Raw genomic sequence first — 24,071 nt, 5'->3', positions numbered from 1 at the left:
CTCTAAGAGACATTCGTTTTAAGACTCTCCAAGTGCTTATATTTAATTATCCTCTCTGATATTTGCTGCCAAAATTAGGGTTTTTAGGTTTCAAAGATGATTGAATATATTTCTTTGAGCCCTAAAACATCCTTTCAAGAACAAGAAGTGCTCCATGCAAGAGGTTGTTTTTTTCCTTTTCTTTATGTTTTTCTCTTTTATAATGATGCATGTTTTTCTTCATCCATAACATGAATTGTTAATCATTGCTTTGTTTAAAGCATTATCTTGATTTTTTATATATAGTTTTTATGATCTCTTTCTTAATTCCAATAATCTACATATAACCAATTCTTTTTCTTAATAAAAAACGGATCTGCATTGAGGAGATTAATAATTTGAAGAAGAAATTGTCAAAACAATTTGTAATGAAGGATTTGGGAGCTGCAAAACAAATCCTTGGTATGAGAATCATTAGAGACAAAGCTAATGGTACATTGAAGCTTTCACAAGTAGAATATGTGAAGAAGATTCTTAGCAGGTTCAACATGAATGAAGCTAAACTAGTGAGCACACCCTTGGGTAGTCATTTCAGACTAAGTGAAGAACAGTCACTAAAGACAAAAGAAGAAAGGGGCCATATGAGCAAAGTGCCCTATGCCTTAGCTATTGGTAGCTTGATGTATGCTATGGTGTGTACAAGGCCAAACATTGTACATGCAATGAGAGTTGTGAGTAGATACATGACTAGGCCAGGAAAGCAGCATTGGGAGGCAGTTAAGTGGATTCTAAGGTATCTAAGAGGCTCAACAGATACATGTCTTTGCTACATAGGTGCAAGTTTAATACTTCAAGGCTATGTAGATGCTGATTTAGCAGGTGATATTGATAAAAAAGAGTACAACTGGGTTTATGTTTACACTGGGTGGTACAGCTACATCTTGGGTTTCAAATCTACAAAAGATTGTTGCTTTGTTTACTACAGAAGATGAGTATGTTGCAGCAACTAAAGCTGGAAATGAGATGATTTAGCTATATAGCTTCTTGGATGAATTGGATATGAAGCGGGAGTTAATATTTTACATAGTAGTAATAGTTAGAGTGCAAGTTTTCTTGCTAAAAATTCGGCTTTTCATTCAAAGTTGAAGTGTATACAGATGAGATACCATTTTATCTGTTACCTTATTGAAGATAAATGGGTAATACTTGAGAAGATTTGTGGATCTAAGAACCCGGCAGACATGTTGACTAAGGGTGTCCTTACTGAGAAGTTGAAGTTGTGTGCAGCTTCAATTGATCTTCTAGCTTGAGGACAGGAGGATGAGTTGCAATGATGAGGGATTGTCTTTAGAGGATTGCGGTTGATGTTGGTGATTGAACTAGTCTACAAGTGGGAGATTTGTTGGTCTTTGTGGAGCTTAGTTGTGTTTGATCTGGATTATGACCCAACCTGAAATAATATTGTTACCATTTTTAATGGGAGATTTTCTGAGACTTAGTCCATGGAGTGGAGGCTTGGGCCTATCGTACTCAGGATATAAAAACTGTTGTTTTGGAGATTAGGGTTTTGACGTTGTTTTGAGGGAGAAAATTGTACTACCGCACTCTGTATTTTATTCTGAGAATAGTGAAATCTCTGCAACTCCGTGGACGTAGGCAAATTGCCGAATCACGTAAATACTGTCTTGTATGTGATTTTTTTTTTTTTTTTTGCGTATATTTTTCTCTATTTTTGCATCTCATAGATCTGAGAATTTCGTAAAAATTCCATCAAAACGAAATAACGTGTAAGTGGAGTATGATCATACAACTTAAAATATTGAATATATTTATTACTTCGGTATGTAAATACAATTCTTATTTTGATTTTAATGATAATATAACACGACTCACTTCTTTTTTAATAAAAAAATCAAATTTACATTCATTAGTTTTCAAACAACGTTTTAAGATTGTAAGGTCCTGTGATATTAGGAGGTCCATTCCACATTAGCTCAGCAAATTGTTGGTTGGCCTTTTCGGAGGGATGAATGGAGTCAAAGAACACTTATTCACTAACATTATGACATAATTTGTATTCTTTGACAGATCGCTTCCCTCCACAACTAAAATTTCCTCTATATGGACCGGTTCCACAACATGCAATCTTACTTATCTTGAAACCTTCCACACACAAAAAAAAAAAAAAATAGAGATCCTTTTAGTTTATAGAGCTAAAATGACAAACTGTAAGGGCACTCATATCAACGGGTGTATAATAGAAAAAAATATGAAATTTACACAATTTTATTCAAAAAATCCTAACGTCAGTTCTTACATAACACTGTTGATTTACATTTTTGCTACAGTAACCGTGCAAATATGCACGGCTATTGTACCTTTGTAGCTCAATATTTTATCAATTTCTCATTTCATCTCTCTCCCTCTCTATCCTTCGTTTCATTGTCTCCCTCACATAAACGCAGCCTCCAATGCAACCTACCACCACCACAACTCACAACCCATTACAAAATTTGATCTTATCATAAAACCAGAAAAATCCATCAACTAGAAAACCCAAATCATCAAATCCAATGGCAGCTGAATCCCATCAACCCAAACCTAAAATCAAACCCAATTGGTAGTACAAAAAACCATACAATGGAAGAAGTAGCAACGGTGGAAGAAAGAATAAGAAAACAAACGAAACAAAGCACCATGCCATAGCCTGGGGGGGGGGGAAATGGTAATGTCCCAGGAAAGTTTTTTTTTAAAAAAAAAAGAAGAAAAGAAATGGGCAAATAAATGGTAATTTTGTCATTTACCTTCATTCTCCCTATCCAGTTTTCTCCCCATTTTGGAGTGAAAACTTTTTGATCCACTATTTTGTTTTCTCTCTTCCCCTCCAACCAAATACACTCCAAAAAGTTTTTTTTTTTTTCTCTATCATCCCTAAAACCCACTCTACCAAACACACCCAAAGAGTGGAGAGCAAGAAATGTGTTATTATAAATGAAAATAATAATAATAAATGATTATTTAAATATAATAGCATGTATAATAGACAATCTGATGTGGGTGTTTTGCAAAGTAGGCTCTTATGCTAAAATAAACATGAAATTTTAGCGGGATTGATGCTAATACTCTAAAAATAATAAAATACATTATGCACTTAAAAAATGATTGACATACCATATTTTGAAGGGCTATCTAGTCTTTCACTTAGAGAAGTGTAGGTATCCGCTATTGAATATTTGAATCCATCGAGCTGATTTTCTAGCTCCTGCAAGGTTTGAGAAAGTGCTTCATTGTGCAATTTTGCTAGTGTTAAAAGTTCCTCAATGCATGCACCTGTGTTATTCGGACTTTGTGCTCTTGCAATTGGCAAACAGCCCAATGGTGCCAAGTTTGGAATCGCAATTTTCCTTCCACCTTTCTTATATATTCCCTAGCACATCAAGATATGGTTATTTAGTATAACAAATTTTTGCGAATGTAAAAAAACAAGAATGAAATAAAATGACAATTTATTTTGAATATTGAATGTTATTACTTTTATTACACTTGTTAAGTTGCCGATCACTACATCTACGTATTCTTCCGGAGAGTAGGTATGAAGAGCACTGGAATTTGAGGTGAAAAGGGCAAAATAATCATTGCTGCCAATGCTAATTAAGTAAACCGCTCTCGTCAATAATGTCTTGGCTTCTTCATGTCCTAGTCTTCTCCTCAACAGCTTCGCCAATTTCTTATAATAATGTAGTTGAGTTTTTAGGTCAATCACCTGCCCCAAATTAAAAGAAAAGGAGATTAGGCATATATGGCCTACTCTGGCATTTGAAATTTGGGTAATATGTTATTGCAAGCACCCTATTTTGACATGACTTTTTGCTGGAGGTGCAGTCTCCATCCAACACACAGGAGCATTGGATAAGAGCCGACATGTCACCATTTTAAGATATGTATCATGTCATAGTCATCTACAATTTACCAAAGTACTAGAGGGAAACCAAAAACCTTTGCTACCTTATGATTTGCATACCTCACTAACTATCAATCAGAAAATTTAGATAAAGCACTATTGGCAATGCAAATTTCAAGCCTATCTATTATTTATATATTTATTTCTTTATTCAGCAAGACATGATCAATTTCACTAAACATTTGATTAAGCTTCCAAATTTCTTCTAAAAAGAAAAGCTGCCTAGTTAATACTGATAGTCATTGGACAAAATGAGCTCTCTCCTTGTCCTACTAATAAAGCTTGGAAGTGAAATTTCAATATTTTCAGTATTGTACATGTATGTGTGTGTGTGTGTGTGTGTGTGTATATATACACACACTTGATGTAAAAGATACATGCTAATCCTTGGTTAGTTTCGACAAGAGCCCCGGCTCCCGCAGAAGCAAAGTTTGTCCCGTCAGTATATTGATGATAACCGGGATACAGAAGTGGCGTAATGAACGGCAACTTTGCAAACTCAGCTGTAATAAAATTTCAACAATCAATGTACTAACAATTCAAATTCTTAAAAAGAAAAAGAAAGAAAGTAAGATCAATAGCATTTTACCAATAAAATCTGGGATTTGACGTCCATTAGAAAATCTTCCAGTGGGGTAGTTGAAGAAGGTCTCCCCATACGGTCCATAATTTGCTAGGTTATCAGTGGTGGTGTTGATATAGTCATTGTTTCCAGCATCGAATAATGAATCCCAGGGCAACATGTTGTTTTGGCAGGCATAGGTAACCATCAAGACTATGGGTTGGGGTAAGAAAGACTACAAAAAAAACCAAATAACAGAAATGGAACCTAAAACTCACCATGTTATAAACCTCGTTCACTTTGGTTCTCATTAGTTAGTTGCACTTGCCATTTATAGGGAACTTTGCGTTATTACTTGGTCAAAAAAGAAGAAGAAGAAGAAGAAGAAGAAGAAGAGCAGAATGCTTTGATTATCATAACTTTTAAGCCATAAGAATTGCTAGTTGTCGGTGGCATGTTGTTGCTTTCACGGTTTCACCAAGGTCAAAACTTTTAAGCTGTAAGAATTAGTGTAGTCGATATCGTACCAGTACGTATACTAGTATCAAAACACCAACGTTTCGTATTAGTTTGAATACTGGCCATACAGACCATACCGACTAATTTCGGGCAATACAGGCTGATACAAAAAAAAAAACTTTTCTTTTTTTAAGCTTTGTAAATATTGAATTTTTGTAAATGTAGAATGATAACTTGTTTGCATTAACTTATTAGTATTATTTGTTTTCTCAGTATGTAATGAACAATTAAGTTTTTAATTTTTTATATTGTGTTTTTTTTTATATATTTATAAATATAAAAAATAACGGTGAACCTGAAACAGTACACCAGTATTGACTAGTACCGAAATATATTGTTCTACTTGTCAAACTGGTACAGCCTCCGGTACGAGATTGACTCTCTTAGTAAGAATTGAATGAAATAATTACTATCTATGTGAAACAATTAAGGCATAGGAGAAATGGAGCTGGTATAACCACCGATAAGTAGGGCATATATTTTTCTATATGCTAGAATAGATGTAAGATGTCAAAGATTAGTATTAGTAGTCATTATCATATACATCAAACATTCAACAACTTTTAAAAGTTTATCTTAAATATTTTTGAAGGTTTCTTTTAGAAATAACCATGGTTTTAAAAACCGGACTGGACCGGACCGGCCGGTTCAATCGAGAACTGGACCTTAATTCGGTCTAGTAATTAGTTAAAACTGGAACTGAAAGAAAAACCGGGCAAATAGTACAAACCACCAGTTCAACTGTCATAACCGAAAACTGGTGTGGTTAAACCAATTTTAGCATTTCTTTATAAATACTTCAGCTGTTGTGTTTTTTAACCCCAAAAAAAATTAAAAAGAGAAATCTTATTTTAGATTTAAGAAGAGGGATTTTTATTTTGAAAAATGCTCTCTCATGTATGAAGTGGTGAAGCCTAAGACACCCACAATGACCCAAAAATATTAGATTTACTTTACTTACCTTTTGCTCAAAAGAAAAAAAAAAAATCAGATTTACTATATTTGTGTGGAGGAAGAACCAAAAAAGCCCAAAGATAAGCAGATTTGTAATGATCTGTCTACTTTAGTTGAGGCTTTTTTTGTTGCTCTTACCTCTTGCCCATGAACATGTTCACGAGAGAGAGAGAGAGAGAGAGAGAGAGAGAGAGAGAGAGATATGGAAAGCAAAAAGTGAGATGGGATATGTACAGAACTATTATTGAACCAATTGTATGAATGAATGGATTTCAAAATGTGTGGTAGTTAGGATGTTAATGTGAAGAATGTGTGGAGGGAAAATAATATCAAGTGAGCAATGATATTGCTACCCATTGGTACACATAGTAGAATGTGTGGAGGGAAAAAAAACATCAAGTGGACAATGATATATATTGCTACCCATTTGTACACTTTTTTTTTTTTTTTTGAAAGGTTAAAAATAATTAAAATATTATATAGTGGGTTGTGGGTTGTGGGTGCTTGTATATGTTTTTTTGTTTTTGTTTTGGTTGAATTGTGGTAAGCTGAAGTTTAATGGTTTGTTATTATTTAATTTTTTAGTTAAAATGACCAGTTATAAAATTATTTATTTATTTATTTTTATAATTATTAATTTAATTATTTATGGCGTCACCGGTTCGACAGGGTCCGACTAGAAAACCAATAACCAATCCTTTTTTTTATTCTTTCACCGTACTGGTTTTTAAAACCATGGCCACAGCTCATATATATATTTGCTTTGTCAAAGTCGGCCAGGTCAAAACCAGAATTCAAATTTGATTTAAACTCAACAAAACAAATATAAACACTAACCATCCCAAATGGAATTTATATTTGAGCAATGTTATAAATCGAACTTCACCTAATTAGCCTGAATTAGATTAATCCTCGTCAAATGCATTAACAAAAACCCATAAATGCTATCTCAGAATGCAGAGGAACTAACATAGTTATCACGCCAGCTGGATTATTTACGGTCCCAATTTTCTAAAGAAAAATATCTCACTCATCAACAATTCCATGTATAAAGTGGAAGCAAATATTAAAATACCTAGTTTGAGAGTGGTGGAGCTTCTTCGCTAACCAGATGAATTATTGGGCACTTCGACCATCACAAAATATACATACAGATTTGCATTATTATAAAATATATTAATTCTACAGTTTAATGATAGTATATGCAAAGTTGATCATCAAACTAGATTGCCCGTGCAACACATGGATTTTAGTCTTGTAATAATAAAGTCCATGGTACAACATATAACATAATCTAATGTCCAAGATGAGCATCTCGCTGTACACATTTCAACATAATTATATCAAAATAAAGTAGAGATTGTAAATGTGAGCACCGAATAATCTAAAGCGTGGTTACACTAAAGTAAACACTAAAGCGTGATTATTTCCATGGTTTTAAAAATTGATACAGTAAAAGAACCGAAAAAGGGATTTGTTACTAGTTTTCTTGTCGAACCAGTAACGTTATAAATAATTTAATTAATAATTACAAAAATAAACAAATAAATAATATTATAACTGGTCATTTTAACTAAAAAAATTAAATAATAGTAAAACATTAAACTTTAGCTTACCACTATTCAACCAAAACAAAAACAAAAGAAAAAACATATACAAGCACCCACAACCAACAAGCCCACTATATAATATTTTAATTATTTTTAGCTTTTCAAATAACAAAAAATAAGCGCACCAATGGATAGCAATATCATTGCTCACTTGATTTTTTTTTCTCTCCATACATTCTGCCCGTTAACTTCCTAACTACCACACATTTTGAAATCCATTCATCCACACAATTGGTTCAATAATAGTTTTGTACATATCCTATCTCACTTTTTGCTTTTCATATCTCTCTCTCTCTCTCTCTCTCTCTCTCTCTCTCTCTCTCTCTCTCTCATATGTTCATGTACAAAAGGCAAAAGCAGCAAAAAAAAAGCGTCAACTGAAGCAAACGGATCATTACACAAAGTGATTTTTTGTTGATATATATATATATATATATATATATATATATATATATATATATATATATTTTTTTTTTTTTTTTTTTTGTCTTTTGAGCAAAAGGTAAGTAAAGTAAATTTGATGTTTTTGAGTCACTATAGGTGTTTTAGGCTTCACCACTTCATACTTGAGAGAGCATTTTCAAAATCAAAATCTCTCTTCTTAAATCTTAAACAAGATTTTTCTTTTTAATTTTTTTTTTTTTTTTTGGTTAAAAAACACAACAACTGAAGTATTTATGAAGAAATGCTAAAACCAATTTAACCACACCGGTTTTCGATTAAGCCGGTTGAACCAACGATTTGTACTGTTTGCCCAGTTTTTCTTTCATTTTTGGTTTTAACTAATATCCAAATTGGATTAAGGTCTGATTCTTGGTTGAATTGACTGGTCTGGTCCGTTTTTAAAACCATGGCTGTGGCTTTGTTAAATTGCTTTCTGTAAAGTTATTATTTACAACTATTTTGTGTTGGCTTTAATTTCATGCCAAATTTGATTGTAATTTTGTTCAATCATGTTTACCTTGTATTTTATGTGGGATTTCACTGTATGGGTTGTGTTTGAGAGAGAATGTGAAAACTCAAGCTTGTATTGAAGAAAGAGTGGATTTCGCCGGTATTTCATGAGTAGACTTCCCTCGAAGTGATCCATATACAAAACACATAACTGGAATGTGAAGAGTCATGACAACTAGTGACAGCTAGTTTTCACGAGTAATTCACGGGTAAGGCCTTCCCACAAAGTACCCATGAAACATTCTGTTTTTCTATTTTAGCTTATCTGCTCCATTATGTCTTCACCCACACTATATATACTCACATTACCTACATATTATAAAGAGTGCTTTTTAGAGAGAAAACCCTAGCATACACACTTGAGAGTTAGAGATTGTTATACCCATAATCCTCTACACAATCCTTTGTGGTTTTTCTCGTACTCCTACATCTTCATATCCATATCCTTGAGAGGTTGATAGCCCAAGCACTTACCACACCCATTCTAAGTGTCAAGTGAGGTTTTGGTGTTGCTAGGAAGTATCGGAAGAAGCCAAGTTTTGACAGATGTAATCGGGCTGAATTGTGAGATTCAGAAAGCTAGGCAAGATACGGTTTTGAGAAGCCTTGTTGGAGTAGTACCTGGGAGGGTTTAGGTGCATTGAGCATGTTGGTTGGGAGTGTGTTTTGGGATTGAGAAGTGTTTGATCTGTTTTGGCTTTGGTTTTTGATAAATTATGTGTTAGAGTAACGTCTGAAAGAGAGGTGGGTTACGGAATAGTAACGGAGTGAAGCACAAGTGGGTAAAGTGTCAAAATTGAAACCACAGGAGGTAAGTTAAATTTGAGGCAAACCACAGGTGGGTAACCTATAATCCCCCGCTAAATGAAAAAAAGGATAAGAATGTTCAATCTTTTGTTCCATGATATTAGGAACTCCTCTCCATAATAGCTTACCAAATTATGGACACACACATTAGCTTAGCAAGTCCACTTAAAGAAAATAGAATTACCAAGTAATGGGAATATCCGAATATGGATACCTACATTTTGAGAAGGAAATCCACATAACCTAAAAATAAGGTTTAGTGAGAATCTCAATCAAGGGAGTCAATCTCGTACTAGGGGCTAAACCGGTTTGACTAGTAAAACGATATATTTCGATACCGATCAATACCGATGTATCGTTTCGAGTTTACCGTTACTTTTTATATTTATAAATATATATATATATATATATATATATATATCTGTGTTTCTGTGTGTGTGTGTGTGTGTGTGTGTGTGTGTATCATAATAAACATAAAAGTTTACCATAAAACATTACATGAATTCAGAACAAAGTATTCATGATTTTAGACTTTAGAATCAATTAAAAGAAACAAAAAAAAAAAACTATAAAAGATAGAAAGCTTAATTGTTCATTTCATACTAAGAAAACAAATAATACTAATAAATTAATACAAGTAAGTTACCATTCTGTCCTTACAAAAATTCAAAATTACAAAGCTAAAAAAAAAAGTTTTTTTTCTGTACCGACCGGTATTGACTGAAATTGGCCGGTATAGCTAGTACGGCTAGTATTTAAACCGGTACGAAATATTAGCATTTCAATACTGGTATATGTACCAGTACAGTACATATTGGCCGGTATGAACAGTACCGATACGGTATCGACTACCTTGATCTCAATGCCCTTAAGTATAAGGATTCCTTTGAGTTATTTACAACAAAATACGAGAATATTTTTAAAGCCTAAGTGGATTCCTAAAACCCAAAAAGATTATCCCTCCTTTTTGTTGGTTGGGAGTGAAAAAGTGGAAGTATGAAAAAAATGAATTTATATAAATTTACTCATGTATCCTTGATAATAAAAAAAAAATGATGCCCAAAAGGTGACAAACAAAAAAAGAAAAAAAAAAAAAGAAGAAAAGGAATCATCCAAATTTATTAAAAAATAAAAATCATGTCCTGAAAATAAAAAATAATGTCTAGTTAAACAAAAAAGAAAAAAAGAAGACAAACAAAACAAAGCACCATGCCACAACCAAGTAAATCAAAAGAAAAGAAGGAAATAATAATAATAATAATAACAAGAATGCAACATCTCAAGAAAGTTTTTTAAAAAAAGGGTGAAACCCATGTGCACTACCCAAGTAGAGCAAAAGTTAAGGAAAAAAAAAAGAAAGAAAAAAAAGATATGGGCAAATAAATGGTAATTTTGTCATTTACCCTCAAATTTCTCCTTACCCAGTTTTTTCTCCATTTTGGAGTGAAAACTTTTTTGTGGGCCCAAGGAGAAAACATCCGGACCCCACCATTTTTTTTTTCTCTCCCCTCTCCTAACCAAACACAATCCAAAAAGTTTTCCCTCCTCATTTTCTCTTCTTCTTTTTTTCCATCCTCCCTAAAATTCACTCTACCAAACACATCCAAAGATTGGAGAGAGAGAAACGCGTTATTATAAATGAAAATAATAATAATAAATGATTATTTAAATAAAATAGGTTGTATAACGAATAATTTGATGTAGGTGTTTTTACCAAGGCGGCTTGATGCATTTAGAGGCATAAGGCAAAGATTGATTATATTGTTTTAGATCCAAATACTACTAATTAACATGAACAACGTAGAGTTTTTTCTTTTTTTAGAAATTTTATAGACACCAAAAATTTGACAAAAATTTTCACAGTTGTTGATGTGGCAAATTGATAAGAGTAAGTAAAAGAGTGGGGTTAATGGTAGACCTAGATGAAAACTAGTAAAAGTTTGCTAACTCAACTCTTTTTTTTTTTTTTTTAGAAGTGTAACATTCACAATATTTTTCATAACAAATCCTAGGTTTTAAGTTGCTTCTTGTTTTATATTTGAAAACACTACTATAATTATTTTTTTGCCATCAATAACAGGTTGTAACAACTTATTATTTAGCATTTATTGTAAAAGTGTTGTGACAAATATTGTGGACATAATATTTTTCTCTCTTTTTAGTTTATTTTTCATTTGATAAAAAATATTATTTTATTTATTGATTATAAATAACACTATTGGTAAAATTTGGAGGCCTTTTTTTTTATTTAGGGCCTTAGGCGTCGACATCTATTGCATTTACTATTCAACAAGCCCTGGTTTTTACAAGTGATTGTGTAAAACAGAAAAATTAGACTCTTATGCTAAAATAAACATAAAATTTTAGCCAAATTGATGCTAATGCTCTAAAAATAGTAAAATACATTATGCACTAAAAAAATGATTGACATACCATAATTTGAAGGGTTATTTAGTCTTTCACTTAGAGAAGTGTAGGTAATCGCTATTGAATATTTGAATCCATCGAGCTGATTTTCTAGCTCCTGCAAGGATTTAGAAAGTTCTTCATTGGCAAGTGTGCTCTTGCAATTGGCAAATAGCCCAATGGTGTCAAGTTTGGAATTAGGTCTGTAAATAAACCAAGCCATTCATAAATAGCTCGGGCTTGGCTTGATAAAAAGCACGTTCATGTTTGTTTGTTTATAAACAAGCCAAGTTTAAGCATTAGTTTTAGGCTTGTTTAATAAACGAGCCGAGCCTGAGTAAAACATATTGTTCATGAACAAGCTCGTGAATACCAAGGCTCGATACAAAAGTAACAAAACAAGTTGAGCCTAGGCTTATTTATGAATTTGGTAATAAAATTGATATGAGCTTGACAAGTAAACTCATATCCTTCTAAGACTTTAATTAATTATAAGTTGAGACCACTCATCCTAACCAAATAGACAAGATAATAAACTTGATATAGGCTTAATAATATACTTATTTTCAAGCTCAAAAGCATGATATTGAGCTTGAGTTTAGGCTTGATATTGAGCTCGAGCTTAGCTTGACTAATGAACCAAGCCAAGCCAAGTCGAACTCGAGCTTTTATACTTTATAATGAGCTTAAGCTTGAATATTATTTTTAGGCTCGTAAGTTGAGCCTAGGCTTATTTATGAGTTTGGTGATAAAATTGATATGAGCTTGACAAATAAACTCATATCCTTTTAAGACTTTAATTAATTATAATTTGAGACCACTCATCCTAACCAAATAGGCTAGATAATAAACTTGATATAGGCTTGATAATATACTTGTTTTGGATCTCGATCTCAAGCTCAAAAGCATGATATTGAGCTCAAGTTTGGGCTTGATATTGAGCTCGAGCTTGGCTTGACTAATAAACCAAGCCAAGCCAAGTCAAGCTCGAGCTTTTATACTTTATAACGAGCTCAAACTTCAACATTATTAGTCAAGCCAAGCTTGAACATTCTACTTTTGCTACCGAGTCGAGCTTGAACATTCACTACTTGACAAAACTCAAGCTCGGCTCGTTTACACCCCTATTTGGAATCACAAATTTTCATCCACCTTTCTTATATATTCCCTAGCACATCAAGATATGGTTATTTAGTATAACAAATTTTTGCGAATGTAAAAAACAAGAATTAAATAGAATGACAACTTATTTTGAATGTTATTACTTTTATCACGCTTGTTAAGTTGTTGATCACTATATCTACGTATTCTTTCGGAGTGTAGGTTTGAAGAGCACCGGAATTTGTGGTGGAAAGGGAAATATAATCATTGCTGCCAATGCTAATTAATGAAGCTCTACGGATTCAAGCCTCTAAAGCTTCGAAGAACTTCTACCACAAACCTTGAAATATGAAGAATATTCGAAGAGAAATCATCCAAATCTTCTTCCTAGATCTCGAAGTTCACAGAATCAAGCTCAAAAGCCTCTAGAAACTTCAAGAAACCATAAATTGGTGAAGCTCTACGGATTCAAGCCTCCAAAGCCCCAAAGAATGTCCACCACAAACTTTCGAAGACAAAGAATGCACGAAGAACACAAAGAACGTGAAGAACAAAGGATTTTTAATAAGCTCATAGCCAGAGATTCATTGTAATTCTATTTCGAAGGTCTTTGATCCATTCTTCAGTCAAATTGAAGTATATTCGGTTTTCAAATAAAAAATCACACTACCACAATTCTAATCAATAAATCTTTCAATGAGATCGAATTAAATGATCGTTCTTTTGTAATCACAGAGAATTGTACCACACATTCATCAATACAAATTCATATTTATATTTGTAAAACAATTTTATTTGTTTGACTTTATTTCAAACTCGAAATTTAGTCGTTCTACAGCTTTCTTTAAGACCACTCTTTAGTGTTTACTTTGAGGTGCTCACATTTGCAATTTTCACTCTATTTTGATATAATTATGTTGAAATGTTTGCGAGATGCTCATCTTGGACATTAGATTACGTTATATTTTGTTCCATGGACTTTTATTATTACTAGACTGAAATCCATGTGTTGCGCACGGGCAATCTAGTTTGATGATTAAATTTGTATATAGTATATATTATCATTAAACTGCAGAATTAATATATTTTATTTTACTGCAAATCTGTATGTATATTTTCTGATGGTCGAAGTGCCCAATAATTCATCTAGCTTGCGAAGAAGCTCCACCACTCTCAAACTAGGCATTTTAATATTTGCATCCACTTTATACGTAAAATTGTTGATGAGTGAGATATTCTTCTTCAGAAAATTGGGACTGCAAATAATATAGCTGGCGTGATAACTATGTTAGTTACTTTGCATTCTGAGATAGCATTTATGGGTTTTTGTGAAGGCATTTGACGAGGATTAATCTAATTCAAGCTAATTAGGTGAAGATCGATTTATAAATTATAACGTAGCTAGAATATAAATTCCATTTGGAATGGTTAGTGTTTATATTTGTTTTGTTGAGTTTAAATCAAATTTGAGTTCTGGTTTTGACATGGCCGACTTTGACAAAGCAAATATATATGGGCTGCGGCTTGGTTAAATTATTTCCCTTTGACAATTTCTCTGAGAGAAAATATATGTTTTTTCTTCTTCCTGTTATTTGTGAGAGAGAGAGCAGTTTTGGGTGTATTTTACTTTCGTTTTGTTTTGTTAGTGAAACTTTTTTTTCTTGTAGTACTTAGCCTATAAACGTAGGCCTAATAAAGTCGAATTACATAAATATATACTTGATTTTTTCTTATTCTTATTCTTTTTGGTTTTTGGGGTGTGGTTAATTGGTTGTAAGTTGTAACTCTTTTTCTTTTTAGTGTTTTTTTTTTCTTCGTTCTTTCTATTTGCATGCGTGGGAGTGCATCTACGGGCTCTTTGGATAGAGCAAATAATCTCCTAATATTTAGGATATCCCCAAAATAGCTAAAAGTCTCGGGTACGTCTTGCATGTCCCTAAAGATGATGATGTCCTAAGATAATTCAAGGCCCAAGCCCAATCCTTAATGTGCAAGCCAAAAATAATATATGTACTGTAAGTTGTTAATCGTGGCTTTTTTGTATTGTTAATTTAGGGTTTAGGGTTTAACTTCTTTTAAATATCCCATATTTGGTTCATTGTAAAAAAAAAAAAAAAAAAATTGAGATTATTCTGAAGATGTAACCATCAAGAGTTGTCTTGGCAGACGTAGGTTGTTAGGATGAATCAAGTAGCATTGCGTTCTCTCTCTTCTCTCTGTACTCTCTCAATTTAGATTTTCATAAATGTAACATAGTATTAGAGCCACAACATTGATCTTCTGTTGTTTCCAGTGCAACAACAATGCATGTTATGCGTGGACATTTTTTTTTTCATTTTGTTATCGGCAAGAATCTAGTTGGATGATCAAATTTATATATATATATATATATATATATATATATATATATATATATATATATATATAATCTAATCTAATACTATACATAAAAGCAGAAGCCTTTAAGGAAGTGTTGTCACGTTAGGAAAAAATGCCTATCTTGACACGTATAACTTTAAAAAGCGATAAATTATGTTGTTTGATAACTTAACATACCATGTGAGAGCCTCTCAGTATAAGAAGAAAAATAACCGGTTAAAATACCCCAATACTCTAAAAAAAACCGCAAATACAGAGACAGAAGGAGAGAGTTCCAATACTCCAAAAAAAAAATGCAGATACAGAGAGGGGAGGAGAGAGTTCTCCATTCCCTCGCCAGACTTAGAGCACCGTTGCAACCACAGAGAAAGAAAAATCTATGGGCATCAACACTGTTAGGCTATATATTTGCCACCATTAGATTGTCAGAATTGGCTCCGGTACGCTTTTCTCCATTTTTTTAGATTTGAGTATGAAATATTACTTTTTATTGAGTTTTTTTGTTGCATAGGTTTAGATTTGATTTTGGTTTTGATCCCTTTTTTGTTTCAGGCTTTTGGGTTCTCCATGAAAATGTTTGTTTTCTCAAATTTCTAATTTTTTTTTTTTTTTCTATTTTGAATTACAGAAATCACTAAGCTTTTCGGCAGCACAAGCCCATCGGTTCGGCCCACTTATTACCTTTTGGAAGGAACAAACAAATCAGTGAAAAGTGTAAACTCCCCAACGTTCACAAAATAAAATTTTAAAGGCTATTGAATGTTTAATGTATATGATAAAGACGACTAGTACTAGTCTACTACTAATCTTTGTCTTACATCAATTCTAGTGTATAAAAAATAAAAAAAATAAAAAAATAAAAAGAAGTACCACGTCTACAATATTTTTATAATATTTTCACAACAAATCATAGGCAGTTAGTTATTATTGGTTCAAATTTGAAATTAACACTAAGATTACTTTTTTGTCTCAATAATAGCAACCAGTAACAACTTGTCACTTTAAACTTATTATAAAAGAGAAATGATATGTCCACAACATTTTTACAACAAATCCTAAGTGGCAAGTTGTTACTAGTTGTTATTGTTGGGACGAAAAAGTAATCTTAGTATTAAATTCAAATTTGAACCTATAACAACTAACCACCTATGATTTGTTGTAAAATTATTGTAAAAATATTATGGACGTAGTACTTCTCTAAAAAAAATATATATATATATTTGTCACCGACAACTACCGAGAAATAAGGAAGCGTCATCTGTTCCGTATGATAAACAAAACATTCTGCTTTTTTATTTTATTTTTAAGCAAGTAATATTGTAATAACGCAAAGTTCTCTATAAATGACAAGTGCAACTAAGTAATGAGTTATCAAAAAAAGTGAACGAGGTTTATAACATGGTGAGTTGTAGGTCCCATTTTTGTTTTCTGGTTTTGTTTGTAGTCCTTCTCTTAAGCCAACCCACATTGTCTTGGTCACCAATGCCTGCCAAAAAAACAATGACTATATCAACACCACCACTGGAAACAAGGGTCTCTCTTCTTCTCAAAAACCCAGGAAAAAAGAAGAAGCAAAGGATGGAAGATCAGTCCCCTCTGCCTATTGACAACCCCTCCAACGGGCTTTCTATCCATTCTGTGACTTTTTTTCCCCCACAAATTAGATTTGTGGTATGTTTCAAACTTTTACAATTACAGTTGAGTTTGGTTCTACAAATTGGGGTTAAGGAAATCGAAATTCTGATATGTCACTATCTTTATTAAATATTTATAGCAATGGGTTTGTTTGAATTTTTCTTTCTCTGTAGAGATGAAGTGGAATCTTTCTTCAATCTAGAGTCTCTAAATTAATCAAAGCAAAGGTACCAATTTCTTTTTCTAATATTCTCTTCCCTTTTCCTCTCTATTTGTTTAATTTAGGGAAACCTCCACAAAATCAAATCCTTCTAATTCTTTAATCTAAAGCATTTCACTTTAATTTTCAGGTTTTGTTTGGGATTGAAATTGTGGGATTTTGAAATCTATAATGGGTATTCTGGTTGGATTGTTTTTGAACTTATGGTCTTACAAAAAAAACATTAAATATGCTTAGTGTTGGGTATTATGGTCAGATTGATTTTAAATCTTTGATTTTTGCTTCTAGGTTAGAATTTGTTTTGATAAAGGTATTTGGTTAGAATCTGCTTTCTTTAGGATATTTGTGTCACGTTTGGTTTGATTTTGTTTAGAGTATTTGGGTTAATTGGTTTTGGGTATTTGTTAGTGATGTTTTTAAAATAGATATAAAGATACTCAATTATGCCTTTCTATTCCTTTTTCTATCCCTACAAATAACCATAAGTCCAAAAGACCCATTGAACATCCTCTGGGTTTGAGTTTTAATGGCAGAGTGAATTACACCCATGGAAATAATAGTGATTTTAATGATTCAACGTGAGTGTGCGTGTGTGTGTGTATATATGTATATATGTATATATTTTATCCTTACTGTGTTTGTTTAATCCATATACTCATTTAGAGATATACACATGTTTTGATCCTAGCCACTTTGAGATGTACATATATATTCTTGATTACCATCTTGATTTGTAGTTGATATTTCTGCTATAATTGTTAAAATTATGCTTTAAACTTGATTTGGTGTACTTCTCTAAGTTTGATGTTGAAATAAGCTTTATTCTGAATTAATATATTATGGGTATATAGAAACAGGCATTTAAGAATATTTGCGTTCAGGCTTACTGCTTATGCCCTTCATATAACAGTATCATGAAATAATGTCTGTAGATATTGATTTAAAGGTGATTGCTTTTGCTTTCTTTTGAAAAAATTTTCAGTGCATTGGGAGATATCTTGAACCTACTTATTCATTTCTTATATAGTTTCTTTACTCTTTTTTCTCAATGGATTTTCTTGCCTCATACTTAGTTGCAGCTTTTATTTAGTTTCTTGCTTGCTCTGTTTTCTTTTTTTGGTTAGGTGTTACAGGTTTTAGATACTGGTGGTGGTTGTTTTTGTTGATTTTCTATCATGTTTGTCTGATTTGATTTCAAACAAACTTTAGATATGAAAAAAATAATAATAACACCTACATGAGCTTTTTTTTGTATGTCTTTTACATTTTCTTCACATCTTTACCTAAATTTCAGCTTCTACACCTGTTCAAATTATTACAATGGTCTCTCAATTCTTTACCTTGATCATTTATATTTTCCTATATTTTAAAATCTCTGAAGCTTCTTGCTTCTTTTGGATGTCTGGCATCACTTAAAATTTTGAGTTTACACATATTTCTAGGGCGGAATTGTTTACTTTAATAAGGTTGTGATAGTGTCATCCATGAACTCCAAAGGCAGAATCATAGTACTTTCAATCATGAATTAAAAACAACCTTAAGCACCCACCAGTAAGTAACGCATGTTTTCCTTTTTTTTTCTTTTTTAATTTGAATAATACAATATTAAAGTGCACTCACTTTAATTTTTTCTATGTAAGTTTTTTTCTTTTATGTAAGTTAGTGTAAAGCTTTTTGTTGTAAAATTCTTAATACCTTTAGCATTTTCCATAAGTTCTTATGTTTCGATGCTTTGATTGGAGAGTTTGGTTTTGTGTGCTAATATTTTGCATGGGAAATTATAGGTGAGAATTCATCAATACTTCGAAACATAATAGAAATCATTATACATTGGGGAATATTACTATAAAACTGGTAGAAGCATATGGTAGATTAATGTTATGCTTTTATTTTGAAGCAAATAGAAAGAAGATGCGCTTAATAGGTTGGGTTTGAGGATAACAATTTGTTTTCTAAAAAAAATTTGCTAGAAGGGTAAAGATTGTTGAGGGATTGAGATAGTATCAAAAACTACATGTGTGTTCCGAGATTATTTCTTAATTATAAGAAAAACTGATTTTATTTGCGTCTACATAATTTCAAAATCAGATAATTATGATACAATTTTGTCTTTGTTTCAGTTCATTTTAATCAATGGTTATTTTTGTGTGCAAAAGAATCCTCTTCTGTATCAATTGTATTTATGAAATTATATAGCAATTTGTTATTTTTTTGGAACCTGTTTTGTGGTGCTTGATATTTGGAGTTGGTTAACTGAATCTTATTTACTAATATATGCCAGTGGTGCTTTTTCTCTGGATGTTGTTTGATCTTTGCATTGTGTGGGAGGCATGTCTTTATGTAAAAGAAGCTAGATTACTTATGAAACCAATGCTTTGGTAGCATCCTAATTTTTCAATCTGTCAATGTCACATGAAAATTTTAAGCACTGCAACATTGCTATTTTTTTTCCCAGATGATCAAAAGTTAAGTGCAAATCCAGTGTGTGTAAAAGAGGAAAATTTAGAACTAACCTGGTATTCTGCTTTCGGTGATTTAAAGTGGTTGTGTGATGTGATCCTCAATAGCCAAGTACTCTTTCTAAGCCTTTTGTTATTTCGGCTATTGAATTATTAACATTCTATTGTAGGTTTAGAAAAATGGCTATCTACTTAAGTTGGTTTCAGAGCTTAGGCATATGTTGCCAGTGTTGCCACATAGGAAAAAAGCCACTTAAAATGCTGCCATGTACCCTGGGAAAAAAGGTTCAAAACCGATCGTTACACTGGTTTGGAAGTTCTTTAAACGTTTAACATACAAATAGTTAAAATTTCATCTGTTTGCAATGTTAATTTTGTACTTCCATTTCTAATCTTAACAAAATCATTGGGATAAGTATAGAATTTAATGTTATGCTGAAATTTCTTGAAGCTTCCCTGCCGATTTGCTTTGCGCTCTGTTCTGTTTCTTCTCTGCAACAGAGTGCAAACCTGCCCACTTAGATTTCGGCCACCAAGACAGTTTAGAGTCACAACAGAAAGAGTTCTCAAGGGTTAGGGTTTTGGGGTTTTGAGAGAGAGGCAGAGAGGGAGAACAACTTGCGGGTAGGGTTTGGGGATGCAATAGTGGAACAGTTTGATGAGTCAGTTTCCAGATATGGGTATGAAAGGTTACTTTTTTTCTTTTTTCTTTTTGTTGGATAGGTTTAGATTTGATTCAATTTTGTTTTGGGTTTTGGGATTCTCTATCAAAATGTTTTTTTTTCTCAATTTTAAATATGGTTTAGGCATTTGAAAGACTTGATTTTGATTTAGGGTTATAATTTGGTCCAGCACCACCCGTCTTTGGCTCCATTCAATCACAGTCTCAATGGTGATTTTGGTTTAGGGTTATGTTTCTCTGCTCTGTTAGTTGTCTGCCCCCATCACTTCTCTTCAACGGTGTATTTGGAAGGTACGCATGTTTTTCTTGGAACTTCACACCTGCGCTTTTTATATATATGTTTACTTAAATTTTAACTTAATTAGTTTATTTAGTTCAACTCAAGTATGGAATAATTTATTATTTATTGTTATTGTTACCAGGATAGATTTTGTAGCTATCTGAATTCTGGGCTGTACATGAACCACTAACAAATGCAGAATCAAGGTTTGATTTGTTGTGGTCCAAACCTTCATTTTTCAGATTTAAATTTTCACTGAACTGCTGCATTACTTTTTACAATTCAACCCATATTTTCAATGTTTTCTTAGGCTTCATTTGCGGTATTTCTTCCATCTTTTTCTGCTGCAATTTAAAATTGCTATGCTTTTTTTTTTTTTTTTTGAGCAATCAGAAATAATGGCTGCAATTATATGGATTGTCCTCTTTGCAGTTTCACTAAGAATAGTTAGGTATACAAAAGTGCTCACCACAGCCAAGAAAGAAAACCAAAAATACATAAACTGATACCAAAGCAGTAGTATATTAAACTTGAAACTAAAATCTTATGAATAGTGGAGCTAAGGAAGATGTTTTGCACAGACCATGCACTTGTAGTTACACATCACACACATGATACAATGCACTTGAAATTCCACTAGACATGAATTGGATCTTACCTTCTGTTGTAGGACTTTAAAAGTAGGAAGTAAGGCTACAGTATTTGATGCAACAAGAAAAATAGTTTGCAATCTCTGCTCTAATGGTTAAGAGATGTCATTTTTTGGTTTCACATGATGTGCAAACCAAAAAACAGCTCATTTAGATGATTTCATTATTTGGTTTCAACTGAAATCTTTGAACAATGGAAGGACATTCTTAAGTACGTAAAAAAAAAAAAAAGTTGTTCCAATAAATCATTGAGGATGACTTTGAGATTAGAAAAGTTGCATAGATCATTATTATCCATAGAAACATCATGTGAAGTTAAATTAAATTAAAGGGAGTAGATATATCATAGTCTCTAAAGAGAATAATTGCACAGAACACTATTTCCCACAGAAATCCTTGGCATGTTAAATCAAATTAAAAGGACAAGAAATATCATAAAACCAAAAAAAAAAAAACCCCTTCCAACAAAAAGATGACTCAATTTTACATTTCTCTGGAGAATTTGAGAAGGGCTACAGTATTTCTAATTGTAACATCTTTAGCGGATGGACGATCCCCATCTCTTCTTCTGCCTAAAAGAAGAAAGAACTTACATAGATATACAAAATTGTCACTACTGTTTCATCTTAGAGGCACCATATCACAATTCATGTAAGCGAGAAGTGAGATCAATGAAGATGTCTTCACTGCAAGGAATTGTGAGACCACCCATTAGATGATCTTACCCTAATTCTTCCTCAGCCTTACTTAGCAATTCCTTCTAATTGCTTTCTGAATGAGTAGGAGTGTCGAAGAAAGTGCTTATTGCAACAGATTAGGCAAACTGATTAGAAAAGCATAGTTAAAAAGAACAAAAAGGAGAGAATCCTAACAGTATATATTATTACTGTAAACTAAGGTATTAAATTGCTTTAGAAAGTGCAGAAATTGACCAAAAACCAAAAGCAGAATCATTATATACAAAATAGAGCATAAAATATTACTTTATGTTGTTAAATTTGAGTTTGGTATTGATTCAAAATTGGTAATGTTTCATTTATATAAAACTGCCATGTTTTCTGAATTTTAGATAATTATAATTAATTATATGACACAATCTCATGTTTTATAGGATCTCAGTTTCTAGCACCTCATTTATATTGACTCTTATCAAGATCTCTGTATTTATATTGACATATTTTCCCTCACATGTTAATTCAGATCAGTCATCCCTGACATATAAGACTTTTGGCTACTATTCGAGAAGAACTACTGAATTAAATTGAAAGGTTAGGAAAGCCTCATTTTCCTTTGTAGCTATTATTTAGTTTATAACTCTTTGTCCTTTGTTAATGCCTGATTAAAAAAAAAAGTAAAACTAAAATAGTTTTAAAATTATCAAATATGGACTCTTTGATTCTAAAAATAAATGCTAAAACTTATTTCTTTCCTTTACCATGATATGATAGGAAAAAAAAGAAGAAAAAAGAAGAAGGGGAAAATGCAAGAGAAGCACACCTAAAAAGATGAATGCTAATGTTTGAGAAACGTTCCAAAAGAAAATGGCATGAAAGAGAAAATAGTTTACAAAATAAACTTACCCAGGCTAGGAAATTCAGGGGAATGGTCATTGCTGAAAAAGAAAAAAGAAAAAAAGGAGGGGGGATAGAATGGCATTAACTCATGACTGCTCTTTGTTGCATTCACCTGGTACAAGTATGAACTTTTATGCGTCAAGAGGTTCACTTCTCTTTTTGCCACTTTGTACTTATTAGTTCTTTAAACATTCTTTTTTAAAAATTTGAAAATATAACTTTCAATTCACATTTGATTATCAAATATCGATGTTGACATGGGCCATTCCTCTGGAGAAACTCGGTTGAATGTAAGTACAGATGATACTTTGGTAGAAGATGGGTCCAATTGTTGTGCTGCTCCTCAAGGAATCCATGGATCATAAAATTCTCTCTTTGTTGTATCTATTTAATTGTTCGTCTCTATCTTTCATACTATTGAATACTTTGTTTTGTAGAGTTATTTTGGAACTGCGTGCATCCATCTTAATTTCATTCATTTTTGAATATAGGCTTGAATATAGGCTCAGGTTGTTGTTTTTCCTATTAAATAAGATAGGTCAAGATCTTTTTTCCATATTTAGGTGTGGGTAGACATTACATGAATTTGAGTGTCTGTGCTGAATTAGCAACATGTGGAGAATTTTTTTTATATTATTTTTAAGATGTATTTGACAATGGTAATTTACCCAATCTGTTTAGTGCACATTTTTTTATAACCTGGATTTTTTTTTTCTTTTCTTACGTGCTTGCTTTTTGTTTCCTTTAAAAGGTTGGATGGAATGCCATGTTGTCTTTTTTTTTTCCCCCCTTTGATGGAATGCCATGTCTTTGGCAAGATGCTACATGGGATGGATGTCGTCTACAAGAGTTACGTAGAAGGATATATTTAGTTATTGTTTTGGGATGTTATTCTATCTGGTCAAAGAGAACTTTTAAATCCTCTATTATTGTTGGGATTTGCAGATTGTACATATTTGTTTTACTGTGGTTAAAAAAAAGGTTAATTGATGCATTTTCTTAGAGATTATTATTATTGTAGATGTTCAAATGAAGCAGAGCATGAACACTAACTGAACCCTATTGAATTGTTATAGAAATGTTAACTATAGTCTATCCAATTTTATACAGTCTCTAATTTCATTGTTTTCTCTATTGTACATTTTTCCTTATATGCGAATCAGATATGCCAATTGAAGAGTGGTTAATAGTATTGCTAACATATAATTTATAAGATTTCCAATCGGAAATCAACATTTAAAGCAAGTTCGACTATGATGAGAACTATTTTGGCACTTATTTTTTCTAGCTATGATCACACATGTTTGGATTGTGGGTCGTCTTTGTTTACAATAGGTTT

At 32.3% G+C, this 24,071-nt stretch overlaps 1 protein-coding gene and 1 long non-coding RNA gene across 8 annotated transcripts; one reads left to right on the top strand and one right to left on the bottom strand.

Moving 5' to 3' along the window:
• Nucleotides 1-1,835: 1,835 nt before the first annotated feature.
• On the bottom strand, nucleotides 1,836-4,862 carry LOC142634044 (GDSL esterase/lipase 5-like). Of its 2 annotated transcripts, none has more exons than XM_075808312.1 (5): nucleotides 4,530-4,862; nucleotides 4,322-4,443; nucleotides 3,512-3,742; nucleotides 3,151-3,406; nucleotides 1,836-2,142 (listed from the first exon to the last, which is right to left on the bottom strand). In XM_075808312.1, exons 1-5 carry the CDS (start codon nucleotides 4,708-4,710, stop codon nucleotides 2,027-2,029), a joined length of 906 nt encoding a protein of 301 aa, XP_075664427.1. In that variant the 5' UTR covers nucleotides 4,711-4,862; the 3' UTR covers nucleotides 1,836-2,026. The 2 variants fall into 2 exon arrangements, with proteins under 2 accessions (XP_075664427.1, XP_075664428.1); XM_075808313.1 differs by lacking the exon at nucleotides 1,836-2,142 and adding an exon at nucleotides 2,236-2,457.
• An 11,739-nt stretch (nucleotides 4,863-16,601) lies between these two features.
• LOC142636559 (uncharacterized) lies at nucleotides 16,602-23,849 on the top strand. 6 transcript variants are annotated; one of them, XR_012844360.1, is made up of 7 exons: nucleotides 16,602-16,903; nucleotides 17,041-17,094; nucleotides 19,998-20,226; nucleotides 20,381-20,519; nucleotides 20,651-20,714; nucleotides 22,359-22,426; nucleotides 22,607-23,849. It is a non-coding gene; the product is annotated as an uncharacterized LOC142636559 (long non-coding RNA). The 6 variants fall into 6 exon arrangements; XR_012844358.1 differs by lacking the exon at nucleotides 19,998-20,226 and adding an exon at nucleotides 18,530-18,638 and having other exon boundaries at nucleotides 16,604-16,903; XR_012844357.1 differs by lacking the exon at nucleotides 19,998-20,226 and having other exon boundaries at nucleotides 16,607-16,903; nucleotides 22,607-22,877; nucleotides 23,484-23,849.
• The last annotated feature ends 222 nt before the right edge of the window (nucleotides 23,850-24,071 follow it).

This window comes from Castanea sativa, chromosome 5, assembly GCF_040712315.1.
Source record: "Castanea sativa cultivar Marrone di Chiusa Pesio chromosome 5, ASM4071231v1".
Classification (NCBI taxonomy): Eukaryota; Viridiplantae; Streptophyta; class Magnoliopsida; order Fagales; family Fagaceae; genus Castanea; species Castanea sativa.
This window is presented reverse-complemented; position numbering and strand designations above follow the sequence as displayed.